Below are 21,869 nucleotides of genomic sequence, written 5' to 3'. Positions count from 1 at the left end.
TGTAAACTACAGGAAGCATTCTGTAAAAGGTAGCTCTGCGGTACCCTATGCCACCGGGCATCGAGTCTGCTGTATTTCAAAGGCCCGCTGTCCTGAGTGGCGTACTGCAGAAGTGAGAGCTTGGGCTCTGGCTTAGATCCAGCTGCATGACCTCCTATGGGAGGGTCTGAGTAGAAGTTCACTGTACTGGGTCTACATGACGCAGTAAGGTCAAGTTCAGTAAATACTCACCACACTCTCTGAGTTCACAAGACGGGAGCCGAGGAGGCTGGATCTGTCTCAGCTCTGTACGACACCGATTGTACTTTCCTGAACCTGTTTCTGTAGCCCTCTAGAGAGCTGTCTCGCAGGCTTGCTTTCTCTCACGTGCTGTGATTCTGTCACCTGTTCTTCCATTTGACGATTGGTGACCTCCGGGGCCATGGGTGAATTAATGAGAAGAGTAGACCCAAGGTAGAGATCAAACTCAGCCTCATGACTTTTTCAGCTTTTTCGACTCATGCTTAAGACAGGCAGACTAAGATTCCCTAGAGAGGAGCTAAGGGAAGAGTTTTTTTGTGTACATAGTATGTTTGGAAGTAATCCCAAGAAACCATCTCTGCCTAAAGATCCCACCTGTGAAACGCGCTGCGGAGCTTCAGGAAGGGACCTCAGTCCTGCCCACCCTCAGCGTGAAGTAGGGGAAGTCCTCACCCCCTGATCTTGGTCCATGGCCAGTGGTGGCTCCATGTGGCCATTAATCAACCCACATTACATCCTAAGTATTGGGCTTATCAAAAGATGCGTCTCAGCTTGATGTCTTGGCACCAAGACTTTTTGATGAGACTTGAGCACCAAAGGCATGATGTGACAGGATGTATGTCCCCATTGGATACTAATGGGAGTTCTGGTAGACTTTGTGCTTGGTGTACAGTAAAGACTTTGACTATTGCATGTGTGAGTGGGTATATTAATGGATGGGTAGATGGGTGGGTGGGTGGATGGATGGATGGATAAATGCAATTTCAGACCTGAAAAATCACCAGAATACTAAACTGTCCTAATGGGCCTTTGCATCCCATCAAACTTGGCCACAGGGTTAATCCTATGTAAGAAAAAAAAAAAAAGTAAGACCTAGGGCCCAGTGTTGAGCGATTCCTCATGGCGGTGACTGGCACCAAGGTCTACTCTCAATAATGAGGCTGGGAAATATATTTGTGGTCCTTCCCAGAAGAGCCATCCTCTGAGTCCTTGGTGTACATCCCGCTAGGCTACTAATGACCCTTAAATATTTGATTAAATATTTTCTTCAATAGTTTAGCTTAAAGAAACACCTTCTGTTTTTCCTCCACCATCTCTGTCATCTCACCTTTACAGTTCACTCACGCAGTAGTGTCTGCAACTACATTGGTGAAAACAAACCACGTGGGTTGGAGTATTTATTGAGCTTCAGTCATGCGCTACAGGGAATACAGAAGTGCTGGTCCCTTGCCCACTCCCAGAGCACATTTGTGAACTGACATGTCAGAAGGCTCAGGGACACAGGTATGTTTTGCTCTGTTCCCTTTGAACCTCCACTGAGGCTCCAATGAACGGAGGGGACTGGAGGCCAGAGAGCTAAGGCAGAAGCAGGAGTAGAACTACAATGTGCTTGCCATGCGGCCTGGAATCTATCTCCCATGGTGTGGGCTGGGTTCCGGGGAGCCAAGAGCCTTCCCCAGGAATCTTCTGCTTCTTCTAAGGCTCCTTGCATGGGGCGGAGCCTCTTCACTGTTCTCCTCAGAGCTGGAGCCCGCAGACGAAGCCGAGTGCCCTCCAAGTGTCATTCCATCCTCGCAGGCCACCTGTGCGCCCTGGCACTCCTGTCTGCCTGGTGACTTAAGGCTTTGGTTGAAAGAGGCTGAGGCCATGCACTCGGCGGCTGTCTGGTCACAGGCACAAAGCAGCTTCTCACAGAGGCTGTGTCCCACACCTTGACCGGTAAGAGCAGAGCGCAGTGTGAGAGAGGACAGGACAAACATAGAGGTTCGTGTGTCACTTGCCTGTTTATCCCTTTCCCATCTCTCGTTTGCTTTCTCATTCATGTGTGCATGTGTGTGTGTCTGTCTGTCTCCCTTTCTGTGCCTCCCATTAGGAGGCAAGCTGCTTGGCTCTACTATGTCCCGTGTGTTCCGAGGTTCTGCCTGTTGCAAAACCCTACCAATGGAGCCGAGTGACCATGAACTGCAGTCTGAATCCAGGAGCCAAGATGAACTCTTCCTATAAACTCGCTCTCTCAGGTGTTTGGGTACATTGAGAAAACACTAATACCATTACTTTGTTCTGTTGATGCTGCTGCTGCTAGTTTTTTGGATAAGTGGATAATATTGTGACGGAGTGGATTATTGAATGCATAAATGAATAAGAGATGGTGAATGAAGTGAGTGGGTGAATGAACGGGAGAGTGAGTGACAGGTGAGCACATAGTCATAAATGACCGTGCATGGCGAGATACATTGTTCCACGTGCCATACTGGAAGTGTAATGGCAGGAGGGGAGATGAAGCGCATGACCAGCCTTCCTCAGACAAAACGTGAGGACGAGAGCAACCCTTCCCAGGGTTCTCGTGAAAGTCTGGACATTTCCTTTTAAGCTGCAAAGCACAAGGGAGATGTATCATGGCCGTGTGTGCGGAAGTTGAGCAAAAATGTGCACGTACAGATGCAGCTAGCTACAACGAATCTCCTGGTACCGTAAGGGTCGATGTTTACAGGGCCGGCAGTTTGCAGACTGCACCTGCTGGAGGCCTGTGAACAGCCACATACGCCCTGTTTCCCTTCAGCAGAAGCTTCCCTCCCTCCCTGTTGTACATGTCAGAATAGCTCATTGGCAACAAGGGCTCCTTAGAAGACTGACTGGAAGGACAAGGAACTCCCTCTGCAGGAGACAGCACTCACACTTGGGTCTGTGGTCCACACACATCATTTCCAACCCAGGATGCCTCTCGCGTAGGCAGCCCAGCCTCCTCATCTGCTCCAGGCAGCAGCGATGGGACAAACAGCACCTGAAAATCAAAGACCCGTTACTGCTCAGAGCTTCCCACTGGCCCAGGGCCCTGCTGGAGGCTGCCTTTGTCTCTACGTCTTGTGAGATGAGAGAAGCCGGTACTTCCTTCCCTGATTCGCACAGCCAGAGGCCTGTTCAGGTGTTACTTCGTGATGAGGCCACTCTCAGAATAGCATCAGCCCCATTGTACACAGCTTGGCATTATGTTTTTCTTTCTTTTATTATAACTTGGTTGGTGGCAGGTATTGGGTGATTTAGATATTCATTATAGCAGTTTTCCAGCAGATGGAAAGACAGAGTCTGCGGTCACCATTTTTCACTTAGACAAAGGTTGACGATGGGTAGCAGTGACTCACTCCAAAAGCTTCACATGTACTCAAGTTTAAGTATATCCATAGGGGACACGCCTCCTCCCATTCTCAGCCTAAAAGCACAGAAGCCATCAGGAAATGCTTCTAGAACAGGGTCCAGCATCAAGCAGAACTTCAGTCAACACTCAGGGATGAATCCATGTCTTCCTTTTACCCTGCCCATCTGCCCACACAGCCTTGGTGTCCCCATTGTCCCCTCACACCCATCCACTAGTCATCCTGAAGATACTTGTGACGACTTCAAACAAAAGGAAACTGTAATAGCTCCCCAGATCTTCCCTTCCTCAACTGTCCCCTGCCCTTCCGTGGCCGTCATTACTTCTTAGAAACCACAGCCCAGGCAAGAGTGAGTCACAGCCTTGAAGCTCTTGCTGGACCCTGTGCTCATCCATGTGTCAGCATTACAGACAGAGGAAACACCCCAGCTCAGATGCCCACGTTACCCCGGGGCTGCAATTCAGTGCCTGTACCATTGGGTTGTTTCTATCTGATACGTGCTTTTGACAAAGTGGAAAGTTAATGTAACCGCCATAATCTAAAGTCAGCGGGTGGACCAGAAGTCACAGGCTCTTGGACATCACTCATCTTGCCCCCAGTGAATAGAATACATGGTATTGAAAAGACATCATGAAAGAACTCGTTTAACTGCATCATATGCTTTCACTTACAGCATTCAGGTTTGCAGTCTTCCTTTATATGTCAAGAAGCCATACCAGTTTACCTTCTGACTACTCACATTTCATACTTGGGTGAATGATGGTCAGTTACCAAATTCTGTCCATAGATTTTGACAACACAGGGACTGCTGGTGGCCCCCATTATTTATTCATTTTTTTTTTTAGCACATTGAGTGTTATGAACCCAGAAACCTGACACTAAATGTTCTCTGTCTTGTAGAATGGAAGGCATGCCGGGGAATCTCATAGTGTATGAGTCTAGAATATGTACATGTATGTATGTATACATATATATGTGTGTGTATATGTATATATATACATATATGTGTGCATATATATGTATATATATACAGCATTTGCTATAACAACCACACACCCAAAAAGGATTTCTGAATCTGGAATGCAGATTTCTCCACTGGCCATGAACTGGGAGAACCCCCAAATGAAATTAGTCTATATGCCTTACCATCTCTACTTTCAAAATAATCCTGAAACGCGGCTTGAATTTTCCATAGTGTGTAGTTTCTTTTTACTACATATATTTCATGTACTTTTTGCTTCATTGTGCAGCTCCCTCTCTATGCAAGTTTCTATTGTGAGCTCCTGCTTTGTTTAAAAGCTACAATTTTTGTACCCTCACCACCTAGCATAGTGCCAGGCACACAGGAAACCTCAAGAAACATGGGACAAATGCGTGTATAAATGAAGAAAGAATGAATGTATGGGATCACAATGATAGATTAAGAGAATTGAGCAAGTACACTTGAAATGGATGAGAAGCTAATCCCCGTGTAGCCTTCTCGGGATGAACCGTGGAAACCCCAATTCTCCGTGTTGAACCATGGAAATGCGGTCACTGGCATTGTCTGGAGCGTGTGGGCAGATCAACGCCCCTGGGAAGCTGGGGAACCCTGGTGGTGGTGCTTGAAGGTCCCTGGATTTGGCTTCGTGGGCTTGGCCCTTTCCCAGCCGAGTGACCTCAGACAAGTCGGCCTCTGAGCCTCAGATTCTCACGGGGAAATAAGCTCATCACCCCAGTGAGCGGCCCCGAGTTGAGAGCGAGGGCACTGAGCAAGCTCCGGGAAGCCTAACGTGATGGCTCTTACCTCCCGCATACCGGCAGCACCCACCCCACCCCCGTGTCACCCTCTGCCCACCATCGCACCTGTCCAGGGCGTCCCTCGGCTCTCCTCTTCCTTCTTGCCCACAGTAACAGCCATAGGACTCGAATTCCTCTGGGCAGCGGGACGTCAGACAGAAGAGCATCTCTCCCAGCTGCTGCATGGCCTCCCCGCTCTCCTCGCCCCCCGGGCGCAGGAAGGTCAATCTGTCACAGGCTGGTTAGAAACGGGGACTCTCAAGGAAGGGCAGTGTTCCAGGTTGTACAATCACACCTCTGGGTACACGAGGGAACCCCGAGTGCTTTGTCTCTCCTCTTCCCATTCTTCTGTGGGAGCTGGCTGGGGGGTCAGCCCTCTCTTTGGGACGCATGCTATCTGAGGGACTCTGCGAGACTGTATCACCCCTCTAAGGACGGGGACTTGCAGCAACAAAGATGCTATTGAGGCCACCACAATGATGAGCACCCGGAATTTGTGCTTTCACCATCTTATTTTGTGTTTCCGGGTCTCATGAGGTCAACACACGGGGTAGGTTTACCTTTCAGGCCCCTTGGTTTACTTTGGCTGCTTCTATCTCCCCTGCTGTCCACCCCCCCCCCCCCCCCCCCACCATCTCGTTCTGTCCTCTCCCTCTCCCTCTGCCTGTAGCTTTCAAAGCCAACTCTCTCCATCACATCGAATGACGTGGAGGGCTCACCTGGATATTCACAAAGTCTTCCTCCAGGTCTAGCTATATGTGACTTCTCTCAGATGCATCAGAGGGAGGAGAAACCACAGTGTGGTGTGGTGCAAGCTCCTCCTGCCAAAAGGAGCAGCTGCCGGGCACAGGGCAAGTCACGTGGCCTTAAGTGTTAGTGTGCGCGTGTAGTAAGGGGGTCGATGCTTTCTAGCCACAGTAACGAGAGAGGGCTACCATCAGATAAGGTGGCCCGCGGTGCTTTGCTAATGACCGACTAAGGGACCCGGAGAGCAGTGAGGACGCACGGCTCCCGCTGGTTCCCGCTTACCTTTTCTGGTTGTCTCGGGGCTGCTGTCAGTGGATGACATCACCAACCCTGACGATTTTAGGCCAGTAGGGACCAGGGTGATACCTTTTGCCGTAGCGATAATCTCTGCAGAACCTGAAAATGGAAAACATGATGGTTCAGGCTCCAAGAGGGCTCAAGGCGAGCTGTGCACATGACATGTGCTCAAGGTCAAGGGAAGACAGTTCTCTTAGAACTGGAAGCATCGGGAAAGTGATGTCTGCTGACATGGTGGTAAGTGCTCAGAGATCCACCAACTTTGTAAAGATAGCCAACCTTTCGAGGACAGCCTTACCCCCGCTGGGACGGCTCACCAATGAGAACCATGGCGGCAGCTCGGGCCTGTGGCCTTGTGGTGGACATGCCTGCACCCTGCCCCACGAAGGCCCTTGAGATGTGCTAAGCACCGGGGGAAGAGCGGACAGACTGAAGCCTCAGGCCTCACAATTACACAGGCAAGCAAAAGTCCTCCTTAGCCTATTTTCCCGAGCAAATGTGCCAGCTTCTTGGGCTGTTCCGAGTTAAAAGCAAGGTCCTTCCCACAGTCTGCAAGGGTCCCAGTTATGCCCTTTGTCCAGTAGTTTTATCCTAAAAGCTTAGTCAGAAATACAGCAGATTAAAGAAAGCACGTCTCTACCATGTATAATGAAATGTTAGAAATTGTTCTACAGCTACCACAACTCGTGTTACCAATAATAGTAATGATGGTGATAATAATGATAATAAGTTCAGGGACATAGCATTGCATTGTACTCATGACTCAGTTCATATTGCAAAACTGGAGTCATCTTGTGATCTTAAGTTCCTTTCACTTATGTTCATAGCTAAGCTTGGAGGGAGAACATCACAAAAAGGAGCCTCAAATCTTCAAAAAAAAAAAGTGTTTGTACTTATGGAATGACAACTTATTGAAATAGGAAACTAAATACAATTCTCTGTATTTTGCCAAGTGCATCTCTTTACCAGACAACTTTCCATTTCTTCCGGCTAATGGGTCTATCTCTTGGTGCCATTTGTGCACTTTTTATGGAGGGGCAATGTGATAAGTAAATAGGCTTCGATGATCTCCTCTATTCCAGGTTTGGCCCATAGGCCCGTAGGCTCATTTGGAATGCACTGATTTCATATGGGGGGATGGTGATGTACAGAAAGGCAGGAGGAGGAGAGGACCCTTACCTGATGGGAGCGTGGGCCTAGCCGTGTCGCCACCCAGATCTTCGCCTGATTCTGCCCCCCGAGAGAAGGGAGACAAGATTAAGTGCCAGCGCCAGCCCTGAGCATCCTGGCCCCCGGGCTTCCCCCTTGCACTGGGCACAGAAGGCCATGTGCTTATTCCCACCGCCCAGTGCACACCCCATGCCATCTTCACTTAGAACGTTACGCTCCCTGAGCCCCTGCGTGCTCTGGGAGATGGGTATGATATTGTTGCCTTGGGTCTTGTGCAGAAGTGGCCGCTAGGGGCGGACACAGTGTTTGGATGGCTCGTGTTCTCCAATGGGTCTGAAGTCCTTGCTGCTTACTTGTCTCGGGGAGCGTGGTCCGTCTGTCAGCTCTGGTGTCACCAGTGACTGTGAAAATAAACCACCCAGCTTCATTGCAAACCTGCCGGGCGCCAAGTCTCACCGCACCAGGCAAGGCATATGAGGGAGGCACCTGGCCCTCGTTAGGCAAAACCACCAACAAGCAACACCTTTGTGAGCACGGGCCGTCACGTTCCCTAGTGGGACGGACGGACCCTGCGGGATACCAGCTGTGGCAGGCGCTGGGTCAGAAGCAAGGAGGAAGCATGAGGGGTCCCGCAGCCCCGGCAGCCCCTCAGCTGTGGGTCATAGTTGGTCTCTGCCATCTCAAGTTTCTGTCTTCAAATACAGGCAATAGTAATTACGTGTAGGGCTGTAGGAACACTAGTGAGATTCTGTATTCTAAGCAAGGTGTCTAGTGTTCAGTGATATTTGTGGCAAGTATTATTATTATTATTATTATCATTATTACAGTCATTCCAGACTTCCTGGAAGATGCTAGCCCCCGCTTTCCTGGGCTTTTGTTAAATCCTCATTCAACCTGAAGCTCTCACTCCTGATGGCACCCTAAAGGGTGGCCTCATCGTGACTTTTCAGGGATGAGTGAACGAACAGCCCTGACACGCACGTGTACGTGGAGCTTTCCTGGCTCGCAGCCCTGCCCATTCCCTTGCTGTGGCCGGTGGCTCCGCGTGTGCCGCAGCGGCCGATAACACCAGGCAGAGACTGCCCGGCCCGCCAGGCCGCTTGCTCCTCGGCTCTCCCAGGAGAAGGTGGCCGCTCCGTGGTTTATAAAGATGGCGAAACTGAAGTTTACAGAGGTCAAGTCGCTTCCAAAGTCACACAGCAGAAACATGGGAAAGCCAAGGCCGAACCCCCAATCTGGCTGATGGTTCCAGAATGTAACCGTGCCCTTGCATGGGGATACCCACCAAGAGGAACTGGGTGTCTTCTTCTCACAAACCCTTCCCAGCCTGCACCCATGGGATTGTTTTGTGACCCCGCAAGTCAAGCGTCCTCTTGCTGACGCTGGGTCCTTGGTGTACAGCCCAGGTCACGGGAGTGACTGGTTCTTGCCGTGAGGATGATTGATGGCGTGCACCTGCCTGCTGTCCAGCTGGGCTCCTGCACGTTCCTGGAGGAAGCTGATTTCCTTTGCAGTCCCAAGCCACCTTCCCTTCCAGGAAGATAGAATTCTAAAGGCCCTGAGGTCCCATTCCTGGACCTGCAGTCGACATAAGGAACCTTCTGCTCACCTTCTCTTGAAAGCGCTGCCAGGCTGATGTCCGTGGGCTTTGCGGGAACCTCTGGAGAAAGAGAGCCCCGCCTAGCAAGGGTGTCCAACACAACGGATGGCGTCAAAACCAGGGCTGGGAACTGCCGAGCTGCGGGCGGGGGGGGGGCGTCGCCAGGGAAACCTGCCCGTCCCATCTGAGGATGTCCTGCCTCCCTCCCTCCTGGGGCATGGGCTGCTCGGCAAGGCCCTTGTGGGCCCCGTAAGAGGCAGCCTTCCTGGGGCCTTACCTGCAGGCAGTGGCGTGGTCATCCCTTCCCTGCTGGTCGCCTCTGAAAAGGAGAACACGTTGGGAAGCGGTAGCACGGGGGAGGACATTTGAAGGGACAGCGCTTGAGGTGTGAAGACGCCCAGCCACGGTGGGTCCCACACCCGATCCTGCCAAGATCAGCATCCCCAGGGGATACAGGCCCAGCTCTCCCTACCTGAAGTCTGGACCAGGCATGAGGCGGCGTCCAGAAGATTGAGGGAAGAGTTGATGCCAGACCGAGCCAAGCACTCGATCGCTACCTTGTCACAGGCACACAGCCGGTGCTCACAGGGGTCCTCGGATTCTGCACAGAGAAGGGCAACACGGGGCACGGTGCTCATTTGAAAAACCAGGGGCGCACGCGGGCGGCAGGGCGGAACTCCCGGCCTGCTCCACGGGCCTTTTCCCTCTCATCCACGTCACAGTTCTCTTTCCTGCCGGGTGGGCCCAGCCTGGGGACCCAGCTGCTCCGTGTGTCATCCTCACACCCAACCCACCCTGGATGGGCTCCTGGCTCCAGTTTCAACTGCGTTAGGCGGGAACCACCTCTCTGCACCCCACGCTACCACTCCAGGGGGAGGAGCCACATTGACTCCTGCCTGGTTGTATTAGTGGATCTCCAATGGAGCTGAGCCTCCGGAGTAGCTAGGATTACAGGCGTGAGCCTCAGGCACCGGCTTCAAAGCCTGTCTTCACTTATCCAGAGTCATTCAGTAACGTTTCGGTGTAGCCTCGAGAATGTCACACAGTCACCCCCCTCTCAGTGCCCTTGCTCTTTCTGCGGTTGCAGCTTCATGGTAGACCACGAGAGGTTGCTCTCTGTGCTCACTGGGCACCTCCCATGCTAGCGCTCTTCTCTGTCCTTCCCGGCCGCTGAAGCCATGCTGCTCCCTTAACCAAGGACGTGACTGGCTCTAAATGGCCCTGCCACTCTGCAGAGATACGCAACTCATTGACCTTCCCTTCCCTTGTCTGAAAACAATGGGCCCTGTGGAGCAGAGTTGTTAGGAAGGAAGCTCAGAGTTGTTAGGTATGAAGACCGTGGAGTAAACTAGGCATGCATTAGAGACTGGCTCCAACCCATCACTCCCAACATGCCATGTTCCCTCTTCCCTCGGTGCCTTCTCCCATGCAGCGTCTTCTGCCAAGCTTGCCCAGACACACAAAGCAAACTTCCTGGCCACGCAGTACGCAAGCAGAGAGCTATGGTTTAGGCCTTATGGGTCTGACTTTTACGGTCACCATAAGCCGCAGTCACCTTTTGCTGTTTCTACCGCCGGGGTCCTGAGTCACTGGGGGAACCATTGCACAAGCCCTGCTTGCTTCCCGTAGCAGCTCTCTCCAGTTGGTTTCCTCTTCCCTATTTTGAGGCTCAGATCCGTGTGTAACCATGTCCCCACGGTAACACAGCTAGTGTATAAGTAGCACACGTCTGGCCCTTCACAAATGCCCAGCCTTGCTACAGTATATGTAGCAGACTGACTCACAATGGATCAACCATTGCTTAAAAAAAAAATACTTCCTGAACATGTACACCCCAAGAACCTTCAGCTGACCCACGACCGAGTCTCTGAACGGCGTCCTTGGGCCCAGCCCCGCAGTGGCCAGGCAGCTGGTGCTCACCACATGTGATCTTCTTGTGGATGCAGTCAACGCCTGCGCTGAGCTTGGCGGGGTCCTGGAGACAGCCCATCTCCGCAGCCTCGTCGTAGCACCTGCGGTGCTGGAAGCAGCAGCTGGGTGGGGGGAGAGGGAGGGAGGGGTAGGAGAGATCAGGCCAGAGCCGGAGAATCAGGCTGTCCAGCATCACCCGGACCACTGGGTGGCGCCACCATCGGCCACAACGGCTTGAATCAAGTGAGACAGTGACACCGAGAAGACAGTGAGGGAGAGTTCTAGATCGGGTGGGTCTTCACAGTACAGACAGGAGGACAGTGGAGAATGTGGCAAAGAAGTGGTAAGGTACAGACAAGTGTGGACATTTGAGAAGCTACTACATTTTTTTTTCATATTGCCTACCTAACAAGCATTCCTTAGAGATTTCTAGAAGCACAGCTCTCTGAATCTTATACCATATGGTAGGCACTCAACAAATAGTAGAGCAACCGAGGGGGCAGGCTCATGGTGGAAATAACCTATCCTCCATAGTTCCAGAAATCTCTGCCATCAACTGAACTGTGGAAAGTTCCGGGGCTTAGGTGTGGCCCGCCATTCTATCACTTTGAAGTCACTGGCATTTTGATCACCCTTTCTGTGTAGGATACAGTGAGGAATTGCTGCTTCACTTCTTTGACAAGGGCTAGATCTACACAGTATTAAATAGTTGAAGTGTTAAGGGAAGGCCTTCAGAAATCACCCTGGCTCCATATCTCCTGCAGAAAGCACCTGCCCATTCCCTTCCCAGTGCTGGTCATCTAGACAAGGCCTGGGGTCTGCTTCTGCTCCTTCACATGGAAGGTTGTCATGTGGCTCCCTTGGGAACATATACACTGTCCTGTAAGTTTGGAGACCGGACAGACTTGTGGTTTGATTCTTTTCGTATTCCTTGCCAACCAAGCATATTGTTAGTCTCTATGAAGCAATTGAAAATGACCATCTAGTTCACCAGCTTGATTATTGAGCTGCCACTCTGTGCCAGGTACTGAAGTCAGAGCTGGGCATATAGATCCAAGAACAAGGTGCAGGCCTTTCCTTAGAGGACATTGCATGGCTCAGGGGACAGACCCCCCCGCACGCACTCATCTGTGAAGTAGGTGCAAGAAAGAGAGGTTGAGAGGTTCAGGTTGCATGGGACTGTCATTGGTGCCGAGGAATGGAGACAGACAGACAGAGCATCCATGAGGAGAAGAGCTCTCACAGGGAAAGTGTGCATTCTGTCACACTGGATCTGGGGCCAGGGTTAATAACGCCAGTGTGATCCAGTTCCACTTCCCATTTCCGCATGCTCTCTGTTATTTCTGTTACCATGGTTACAGTGGTGGTTGTTATGACCTGTACTTTACTTAGTATGACTACTCTGGGGTTGTTGCTGCTCCTATTACTACTAGTACTATAGTGTTCATACTGTAGCTACAACCTCATTTCTGTGGTTACCATAGCTACCAATCTCTAATACATTCGCCGGTGTAGCTCAGAAGGTAGATATTACCATCCCCTCTGCTTTGAAGATAAAGAAAGTGGAACACAAGTAAATTAAAGTAACTTGAGATCACCAGGCCAATGAGAGTTAGAAAATGGGAAATACTGGGCCTCGGGTAATACGCCTTAACATGTTAGCAGACAGCACCTGCTGTTCCAAACCGGCCACTATCCCAATGGACCCTTCTCCTCCCTGGCCCTGGGTGGCCACGCCTTGTCTGACACCCGATGCTTTTAGGCTTTGAATTTCTCTGTGAGCTTTGCCATCCCATTCGGGCCTGTGCCTTGCCTGTGCGTCGAGCTGGCGTGCATCTTCCCTGGCCCTTGTGCTTCCCTGGTCCTGGTGTGCCCCCCTCTCGTAACTCGCCTCTTTAAAGCTAGGGCGGCAGTCTCTGTCTCTCTTCAGCCCAGGACTCCCATGTATTCTATCGTTGCCTTCACCCTGGCAGCCAGAACTGCTCCACATAATCATTCAAAAGCTTTATCATGCGCAAGAGTTCTGCGGGCTCTGGACTCCACCGAAGCGCATCCTGAGTCACACGGAAGAACCCAGGGGATCCTGAGGCAGGCGTCCCCAGGCGTGGAGAAAGACCACACCGCCATGCAGAGGGGCGGAAGCGAGGCACCCTGCCAGGAGCCGAGGGAAGGAGACCTCTCCCAGATCTCTGGTCCAGGGCGGGCACTTGCCGGATTTGTGCACCGTGAGTTCACTCACCTGTCTGACTCATCGAGCGGCATCCCTTCCATCTCAAACCGGCAGGCACAGCCGTAGTCCTCCAAGTCTCGAGGACAGAGGCCCGCCACACACTGCAGCCCATTCACGAACTGCAGCAGCAGAGGGAAGTTGGTGAACACAGCCTGCAGCCAGGTGAAGTGGGAGCCCAGGCAGTCTGCAGGCAGAGGGCAGGGAAGCAGAATGGAGGACAGAACCCCACGCTCTGCACTTCGTACCCCTTGGCTGGATGGTGTGTCATTCCTGTTGTAAGAACCTACTGTGTATTTGAGACACCTGAAGAGAGTCAAGTTTCTAAGCCAGGGTCACTGCTGACCTTCCTGGAGAATGTTTGCTTCTACTTCCTTACTACAATGCTGGTTGTGGGTAGGGGGAAGGGGCACCTTCCCCTTCATTCCTGGGGATGCTTTATGGTCATTCTCGCTGGTCATGGCAATCCTTGGGTTCCGGTGACCGACCCCGACGGAGCCAAGGAAAGACCTGAGAGGATGTCTGCGGAAGGCTCCTGAGCTGGGTAACCATAGCAGCGCCGGCCTGTAATCCTAGCTACTCAGAAAGTTGAGCTCGGGACGCCCAAGGTTTGAAGACAGCCTGGGCTTGAACGTTTTCAAAACTTCATCTCAACAGAGAGGGCTGGGTGAGGCGGTGCGTGTCCATTATCCTAGTATAATCGGAAGCCTAACAGGCAGATCACACCCAAGTGTGCACCCAGCCCGGAAGGGTGAGATGCTAGCTCGAAAATTCCCAGCAGAAAGGACGGAGGTGTGGCTCAGTGGCAAGAACATCTGCTCAGCAAAGCTCAGCGTTCAAGCTCCAGAACATTCTCTCTCTCTCTCTCTCTCTCTCTCTCTCTCTCAGACACACAGAAAGAAAGGAAGAAAGGAAGAAAGAAAGAAAGGAAGGAAGGAAGGAAGAAAGAAAGAAAGAGAAAGAAAGAAAGAAAGAAAGAAAGAAAGAAAGAAAGAAAGAAAGGAATTAGAAAAAGTAAAAACATTCTGGGAAATACTTGTTTTGTAATACAGGATAAAGGACACATAGAAGCTACTTTTGATCTTGACCTTCCTTCCTTCCTTGACTATAGTTACGGATGTGCTGGCTAGGACTGCAGCAACCACAGTGTAACCATGAAGCCCCAAACCTGAAGTTAAAGATCCAGTGTATTCAGGGTATGGAGGAGCAGAAAGAAAACCTGCTGTGTCTCTGATATCCATGCCAAGCTATTGCACAAATCCTAGAGCCTGCAGACCATGTATTATGTGCGATAGCAAAATGACTATGATTTGAAGCACTGTGAGTTTTTCCCGAGTGGCATGGCTGACTATAAAATTATCAGTCAGTGTGGGAAGGAGAGGGAAATAGACAGAATTTTTGAGACTTACTGTGCTGAAACTGCCCTGAGTAGTTTTAAAACCACAATTGATGAGGTCTATAGAAGGCATAATGCATTGGGTAATTACTTTTCTACGAATCCTGCCTCTTTGGTTGCCCCCATTACACTGGTAAAGGCATCAAAGGTAAGGGATCTAAAGTACACAACAAAATGGTTGAGGAAATAATACTGACTTTCTGACGACACCGAACGCTCCCCTTCCCCTCTCTGTCAGCTTTCTGATCTGAGGACCCCCTAAGTGCCCTGTGCCCCCGTTTCCCACCGGTACTGACCAAGAATGTGCTGGGCCACAAGAGGGATCTCAGGTGGATTGAAAAGTAGCCTGCGAGGCAGGCCCAGATCGGCCGGAGGATCTAGATTGCTTCCTGACCTGTTCTGTCTTGCTCTCCTATGCTTTCCCCCAAGCCTTGTTTCCCCCAAGCCTTTCCAGAAAATGCCAGAAATGATGCAATGGTTGCTGGAAAAATCCCTGTCCAGAGTTTGCTTGGCTATGCTGATGTGAACCTTCACTCAAAGCCTTGGAGGGCGCCTGCGCTTACAAGCAGAAAACCAGCAGCCTCGTGCCTGCTCCAAACCAACAGCAGCTCCCAGGACTCCTTGTCCCAGCTGATCACAGTGTAACCATAGTTGGGGCTACGGCTGTAATCCATGAGGAGAGCCATTGTGGTCCCCAAGAGTTGCACACAAAATATGGAACTGACTAGTGGAGTGTTTGACCACTTTTGACATTCTCAAGCTTTCTCTGTATTTACTAGCTGGGGAAAGAAAATGACATTCCTGGGCTGTCTTTGAGTCGGTTCTGGACTCTTCTAGCTGTGTGGCCTGGGGAAAAATCACTTAACTCCCTTAGACTTAGTTTTCTCACCCATAAAATGGGGATAGCATTCCCTTCTTGACAAGTTTATAGTCAGAACAGTGAGATTTCAATAAAAAGAAAGAAAGAAAAACAAAGACTATGAAAGCCTGTGGTGACTCGTCTGAAACAAATAGCAGGGGATCCAATTATACTGTTGGCAGCCGGCTTTGGAGGCCAGGGGCAAAGATCCCAGCTTCCCCCACACATTCCATCTTCAACACTTGGGGAATGAAAGTAATTTCACATTTAACTTACCAAAAATTTCGGCCACGCTTTCCACATTTTTTAACACTCCATTGAAGATTGTATTATCTACAGGGAAGGAAGTAAAAAGAAAGAAAGAAAGAAGGAATATACAGCTGAAAGTCTTGATTTCCCTCCCTTTCCCTCTTCTTGTCCAAGGAGGGCACACCTTTTCTCCTTTTCTAGGGATAAATCTGACCTTAGGCTAACTTTCCAGGCACGTGAGTCACCATGGCAACGCGAGAAAGATGAAATGGAGACTGAATTACGAGGCAGCGCTGCCCAGGGGGTAAAATGACTTCCTGGATGGCAAAGTCTAGGAAGGGACTATTCACCACGAATGCACAGACAGAAGCTGTCATCTTGGGTTCCTGTCATTCCTTTCTAGATATCCTACATACTGTACCGAGAGATCACTATTCGAGATACTGACTCGGATGGAGGATGAGGCTTCTGAGCCAACTGGTGCATGGCTCCTCTGTGTGACTCCCATTGCCTTGTCTTGGAGCAGCCACCCACAGTCTCCTGGACTGTTAGGTGCTATGGAGATCGGGTGAGGGCCCTTCCTGCTGAAAAGAAATGGCTGACGGGGCCAGAGGGCAAGTCCTTCCCATTCTTTGTCCTGATAAGCTCTAGAGCCATCCTTGAATCTCAAAAAAACGTACTTTAAGAAGACTCAGGTGGAGTCTATACTTGCCACGAGTGTTACACCCTCTGGAGAGGGGCCATTGGCCAGTTGGGTCTCAGTGGGCCCCTTACATTGTGTTGGCTTATGGCCAAATTGTTTGTGTCTCCTCCCCTCTCTGAAAGGATGGGTGTGAGCTCTCTGTTCAGGGCTGACCTCCACCCTTGGCTGGCTTCTGGGCCTCGTGTCATTCAGTGACATCCACCTAAGAACCTGAAAGATCTTTATAATCCAGCGAGGCACAAGTATGGAGCCTCCTTTCCCATAAGCAAAGCGTCAAGTGCGTCAGCCACCTCCCGCTCCAGCCTACTGGGAAGCTCAGGTGCATTTGAAGCTGCAACACCTTCATCACGTCACCCTCACAAGCAGCACCTTTCCTTCTTTGCTGGTTTTCCTTTCAGCTGACCTCTGTCTCAACGAGAAATGACTGGCGGGTCAGCCACAGGAAGGCTGCACCGAGATTGCAGCTGGCTGGGGTCCTTTCCCCCCGTCACCGCCGTAGCAATGACATTCTCCACCGAGAACGGGTCATCTCCTCTGCCAGCGTGCTAGACAGCTCTCCACCCCGCTTCCGAGGAAACTTCCACGCATCCTTACTGATATTTTTGGAGAGTCCTGGAGGCAAAGGCACTGGAAGTTGTGGGGTATCCAGAACATGGCCCCCTACAAAACGGAAGGGAGAGCAGGGTTAGCACAGACACTGCTACCATCCATCCCCGCACCAGGGCTCAAAAGACAGCAAAGATGTCCTCCAAAGCAAGCCAGGTCCATTTCTTTTGTAGCACCTGAACCATGCTGGATCTCAGCATGGTGGGCTCAGAAAGTAAAGGGGGGAGCTGGGGTCTCCCCAGTGTCTTCTGGTGGCTGGCCTTGGTAGAGGCCTCCGCTGGCGTTGCGTATGAAGGGGACAGTCTTGCCAGCGCTCTGTGTTTGTTTTGTGGTTTCTTGAGTCAAGAGTCCTGGTCGTAAACGGGGAGGGCGTGGACAGGAGCTCTGTGCCAAGGAGTTTATAGTGAGGATGGCCTCGCCCATTCTTGGACACAAGCTCAGGAAACATTCTGATCCCTGAATGAGTATTCAGGTCCAATGAAGCCTGTCTAGATCAGTAACTGCCATTTTTAATTTTTTGTGTGTGTGGTATTGTGGTGGGAACTTGGAATTTTGTGCTGGGTTTGTTTGTCTTTTTGCCAGTCTTGGGCTTGGACTCAGGGCCTGAGCACTGTCCCTGGCTTCTTTTTGCTCAAGGCTAGCACTCTGCCACTTGAGCCACAGCGCCCCTTCTGGCTTTTTTTTTATGTATGTGGTGCTGAGGAATCGAACCCAGGGCTTCATGTATGCGAGGCGAGCACTCTACCACTAGGCCATATTCCCAGCCCTCAGAGTTTTGTGCTTTTGAGGCAAGCATTCTACTGCCACACCATGCCCCTAACCCTTTTTTTTTGGGGGGGGCTGGTTATTTTGAGATTGTCTTTTTGGCTGAGGTACCCATTTGGTCTGCCATCCACTTGGTTCGCACTTCCCTTCATAGCTCAGGTGACAGGCACACGCTACCACACCCAACTTCTTCCATCAAGGAGGAGTCTTGTGGACTTTTCTGCTTCCACCGGCCTGGAACCTCAGTCCTCCAAGTTCCACCCTCTCCAGCAGCCGTGATTAGAGATATAAGCCACAGTGCCCCAAGCATTAGAAATAAGCAGTTTCAATGGACATCTGTGAAGCTGATACTTTGGAAACCTTCCTCATATAATGCTACTGTGGGGGGTCCTATGTTCACATTTCAAATACATTCACCTTTCAGCCAGTACTTCATCACGGCGGGACATTCGGCTGACATCTGTGGGGTCTGCATGGATGGGAGCCAGCCGTCTCCCATGTGACCATTTGGCCACCCACACATTCACTAGTGGGTGGTGCTCATGTATCCCACAGTGTTACAAAGCGGTCGGGTCATCTGGAACGGTCACCAGAGTTTTGTCCATCCTCATCAAGTTGACAGGGAAGCAGTCAGGCCTGCCAGTTTGTCACTGTTCGGGAACCTCATCAATGTGGAAGCCACAAGAACCTGACCTCACGGATGCGTGCACAGGGCCATCTGTTCCGGGAGAAGCCCCGAGGTGAGGTCCAGCTTGGCCCTGCTTCGCTGCTCAGCCTCACACGATTGACAGCGGGGCTTGGAAGGTGTCCTGCTTGGAGGAATTGTTTTGTGCATTGGAAGCTAGCACCCCCTGTCTCTCTATCCACTAGATGCCAGCAGCACCCGGAGCCAGAAGTGCTGCATGAAGGTGTATATGTGTGCCCGTGTGTGCATGTGTTTCCACGCATGTGGACGTGTCTGTGTAAGCATGCATGTGTGTGTGGGAGGGACCCGCCAGCTCGAGGCAAACGATCTGTGAAGGATGAAGGCTCCTGATAGACACAGCCACCGGCCACCTGTCTGGACATCCTCCTTCCCCCTCCCTCCCACATGCTAGCCAACGACTCTACCGCTGCCCAGCACCATGCCCAGCCCTTTCCGTCTTGCTGTTCTCGTTCTGCTAACTTTCCCAGCATCCAGCCTCCCGAGTCACTCAAATTACAGACGCGAGCCCCCCCCCCCCCCGATGGGGCCTCATCTCTTGCTGTCACTTCCACTCATCCTCAGAAACAGCCACGCTCGTGGCCTTCTGATGGCATCTGCTCCTTGCGGAGTTTCCTATAAATCTGGACCCTGGAAGATTCTAGGCCAGCCCGCTGTCCTCTGGCCTTCCAGTCTCCTCCTCTAGAGACCTTAGCCACAGCATTCCTGCTGGGTCTCAGGGTCTCCCGTGCACCTGCCGCTCCCATAGTGCACAGCGCCAAGGCCTGGTGCTCACTTGCATGCCTAGCAACGTCATACGTGTGTTTCCTGAGTGAATGAAAAGAAACCTGGACGAGGCAGGGCGAGGAGTGGGATGAAAGACGCAGAACCCAGTCCTTCTTGAGCGGGTGCACCCGTGATCGTGAACCCGCATTTCCTCGGAGGTCAGATAGATGGTGTGCATGAGAGAAAGGCGCCCAGCGCTGGAGAGCCATAGGAAGAAGGGGGGGGAGGGGGAGCGGGGCCGGTGTGACGCGGCCCCCGGGGCTCGGGGGAAAAGGACGGCCACCGCGGGAACTTTCCCTCATGTCGTTGGCAACCTGGACTCTTCCAGCTTTCATCTCCTGGATCACATTTGAAAATAAAACATCATTTAGAATAAAGCCCCCGGGGACGGTGGGTGGGGTGCCTTCGGTGTGAGGGTGACAGGAGGGTGTTTGGCGTGGGGTGGGGGTCAGTGCTCCCGGGACCAGAGGGACGGGACCGCGAGCAGATTCTCGCACCGGCATGTCTGTGTTCTCTTTCCCCCCCATCTTAGAAGGACTGCAGGGAGTGGGGACGCCTGCCCAGGACTTGGAGGGGGGGGGGTGGGGGGACCCGGATTTCAGGCTGGATGGGACCCTCGCTCTAATCCTTGTCCCAGAGTCTGTGCAACTGCTCAGCCCCGTGTCACGCCAGCCCTAACGGCCTGTGGAGCCGCCTCACACGCCTAACCGATACCCGCCACCCACAGAGGCGCCTGGCCCTGGGAGTGGCTCCTCTCACGCCCCGGGGTGCAAGCGGGAACTGTCGCCTTTCCGGAGCGTGGGAGCCGGGGGCTCCTTCTGATCACACGCCTTAATCCACTCTCCAGCGCCTCCACCCTCTGTCTGCCTTCGTCCTGTCCACACACCTCCATGGGTGACGGCAAAGCCAGCTGCGATTTTAAATGGCCTGTCTCAGAGGACTGACTTAGAGCCCGCACACAGTTGAGCCAGGGGTACAGATGGGGAGGGAGGCCCCAGACGGATTAGGCAATGAGAGGACAAAATAGGGGGGTGGGGGGGACCCTAGAGCCGCGTGAGAGCTATGACCGGGTTCAGGAAGTACGATTGAATGATAAGTGTGGAGACAGCTTGCTGCTGCCAGCTGAAAACTGCTGGCTCGTCTGCTTTGTCCTGTGTCAGAACCAAGACACCGGATCCCCAGCGTTTGGCATTACGTGGTCGTATTTTGACCCCATTGCCTCTTCTCCTCGCTTCCTCAGGCTGCCAGGCACGGACTGTCCTCACTGTTTTATAGACAATAAAACACGCAGTCCTCTGAGGAACCCATCAGACTTTCCCCGTTTGGTTCCAGCAGTCTCTGTCCCACTCTGCCTGACCTTGAACTTGACACCTGGCTGTGCTGAGTGGCTTCTTCAGGCCTTCTAGACACCACGCACTTGCACCTGCCTTTGCGTGTGTTATAAACCCTGTGCCTGCTGTCCTGGTTGAGAAAGGTAAGGGGGGGCGTTAGGAAACCCAAGGGGTGGGCATGATGGTTTAAATGCTGACAAAATACATCACATCCTGGTCAACGGATGTGAACAGAATGACCTCACATGTAGCCCCTGCAGCCCTGCAGAAAATAGCAGCCCCGGTTTGGCCATAAAATGGAAAGCTGAAGAAATCTAATATGCAATATTTCACATTTTTTGTCAGGAATGATGGTTGGAATTTGTACCAGGATCATGATGAGAATGTGTCAATCAGAAGAGAAGTAGAAGGGAAGGAGGGAAGAAGGGAGGGAGGGAGGGAGGGAGGGAAGGAGGGAGGGAGGGAGGGAGGGAGGGAGGGAGGGAGGGAGGGAGGGAGGGAGGGAGGGAGGGAGGGAGGGAGGGGAGGAGAAGGGGCAGAAAAGGTTCTCAGGCAAGCCTTCAAAGGAAGCTAACGTTATCACCCAGGCTGCCAAGGAGCTTGGGCACCTCAGGTCTGGGTGGTGTAGGATTCACTTTCTCAGGAGAATGCGTGTGTTTGCTCTTGACATTGCACACGCGTTCCAAGAAGACAAGGTGCCGCTGTTTGATGGGAAGACTAATGGGATCCAGGGAAATCAGCAAATCAGCAGATGCAAAACGGGGGAAACTACACTAAAGAGGAAGGGAGGTTTGTAACCATCTACCCGGCCTCTCTCCCACTCTGACTCCCATTATCCCCCCACCCGGCTTCCTGTACAGCACAGGGCACTCCCCAGTGAATAGCTGAATTCACTCTATAGCTTCTCATAGAGTTAGTCAGGTTTCCACCTCTCATTGGGCAGAGGCACGAAGCGGGACTGATCAGCAACTCTGATGAAATTGGACCCTACCTCTTAACAGGCAAATGCTGTGATTTGGTCTGTAATTATATGCCAGGCAAGAAGCACAATGTCACAGAAGTTACTCACCGACACAGTGGAACACCAGCACGGGCACGAGGAGGAGCACAATCATAGCTGGGGAGCAGAGAGCCGGATCCGCCGGGAAGCCTCCTGGGAGAGAAGCCAGTCACGTGACCAGGGTGCTCCCAGGGAGCCCAGGAGAGAACCGGCCAGGGCTCCACACCTCCTGTGTGCCACCGGCTGTGTGGCAAGAGGAAGAGGCCCCGAGAAGACTTATGCCCCAGCTTAGCCCCCACCTGGCAGCCTGACATTGAGGAGAACACATTCCTGCTTTGAGACTCAGTCTGTCCACGCGTGAACACGCGT

The 21,869-nt window shown here is 52.0% G+C and overlaps 1 protein-coding gene across 1 annotated transcript; it reads right to left on the bottom strand.

Moving 5' to 3' along the window:
• Positions 1–1,030: 1,030 nt before the first annotated feature.
• On the bottom strand, positions 1,031–21,615 carry Oc90 (otoconin 90). The gene is made up of 14 exons (XM_048358636.1): positions 21,570–21,615; positions 16,925–16,990; positions 15,655–15,711; positions 13,136–13,310; positions 10,906–11,018; positions 9,458–9,586; positions 9,263–9,304; positions 8,995–9,045; positions 7,739–7,786; positions 7,395–7,445; positions 6,201–6,314; positions 5,238–5,409; positions 2,916–3,022; positions 1,031–1,951 (listed from the first exon to the last, which is right to left on the bottom strand). The coding sequence occupies exons 1-14, from the start codon at positions 21,613–21,615 to the stop codon at positions 1,650–1,652; spliced, it is 1,473 nt and encodes a 490-aa protein (XP_048214593.1). The 3' UTR covers positions 1,031–1,649.
• Between the last annotated feature and the right edge of the window lie 254 nt (positions 21,616–21,869).

The sequence above is a fragment of the Perognathus longimembris genome, chromosome 12 (genome assembly GCF_023159225.1).
Source record: "Perognathus longimembris pacificus isolate PPM17 chromosome 12, ASM2315922v1, whole genome shotgun sequence".
In the NCBI taxonomy this organism is placed as follows: domain Eukaryota; kingdom Metazoa; phylum Chordata; class Mammalia; order Rodentia; family Heteromyidae; genus Perognathus; species Perognathus longimembris.
Note: the sequence above shows the minus strand (reverse complement) of the source record. Positions and strands in the feature narration are given on the sequence as shown.

Excerpts from the sequence above, each read along its gene's own strand:
- Oc90 (XM_048358636.1), bottom strand. The coding sequence starts at position 21,615 with ATGATTGTGCTCCTCCTCGTGCCCGTGCTGGTGTTCCACTGTGTCG. Across the intron at positions 13,311-15,654 it reads AAGCGTGGCCGAAATTTTTG|ACTGCCTGGGCTCCCACTTC; the intron begins GTAAGTTAAATG and ends CTCTGCCTGCAG. Across the intron at positions 9,587-10,905 it reads CCACAAGAAGATCACATGTG|AATCCGAGGACCCCTGTGAG; the intron begins GTGAGCACCAGC and ends TTCTCTGTGCAG.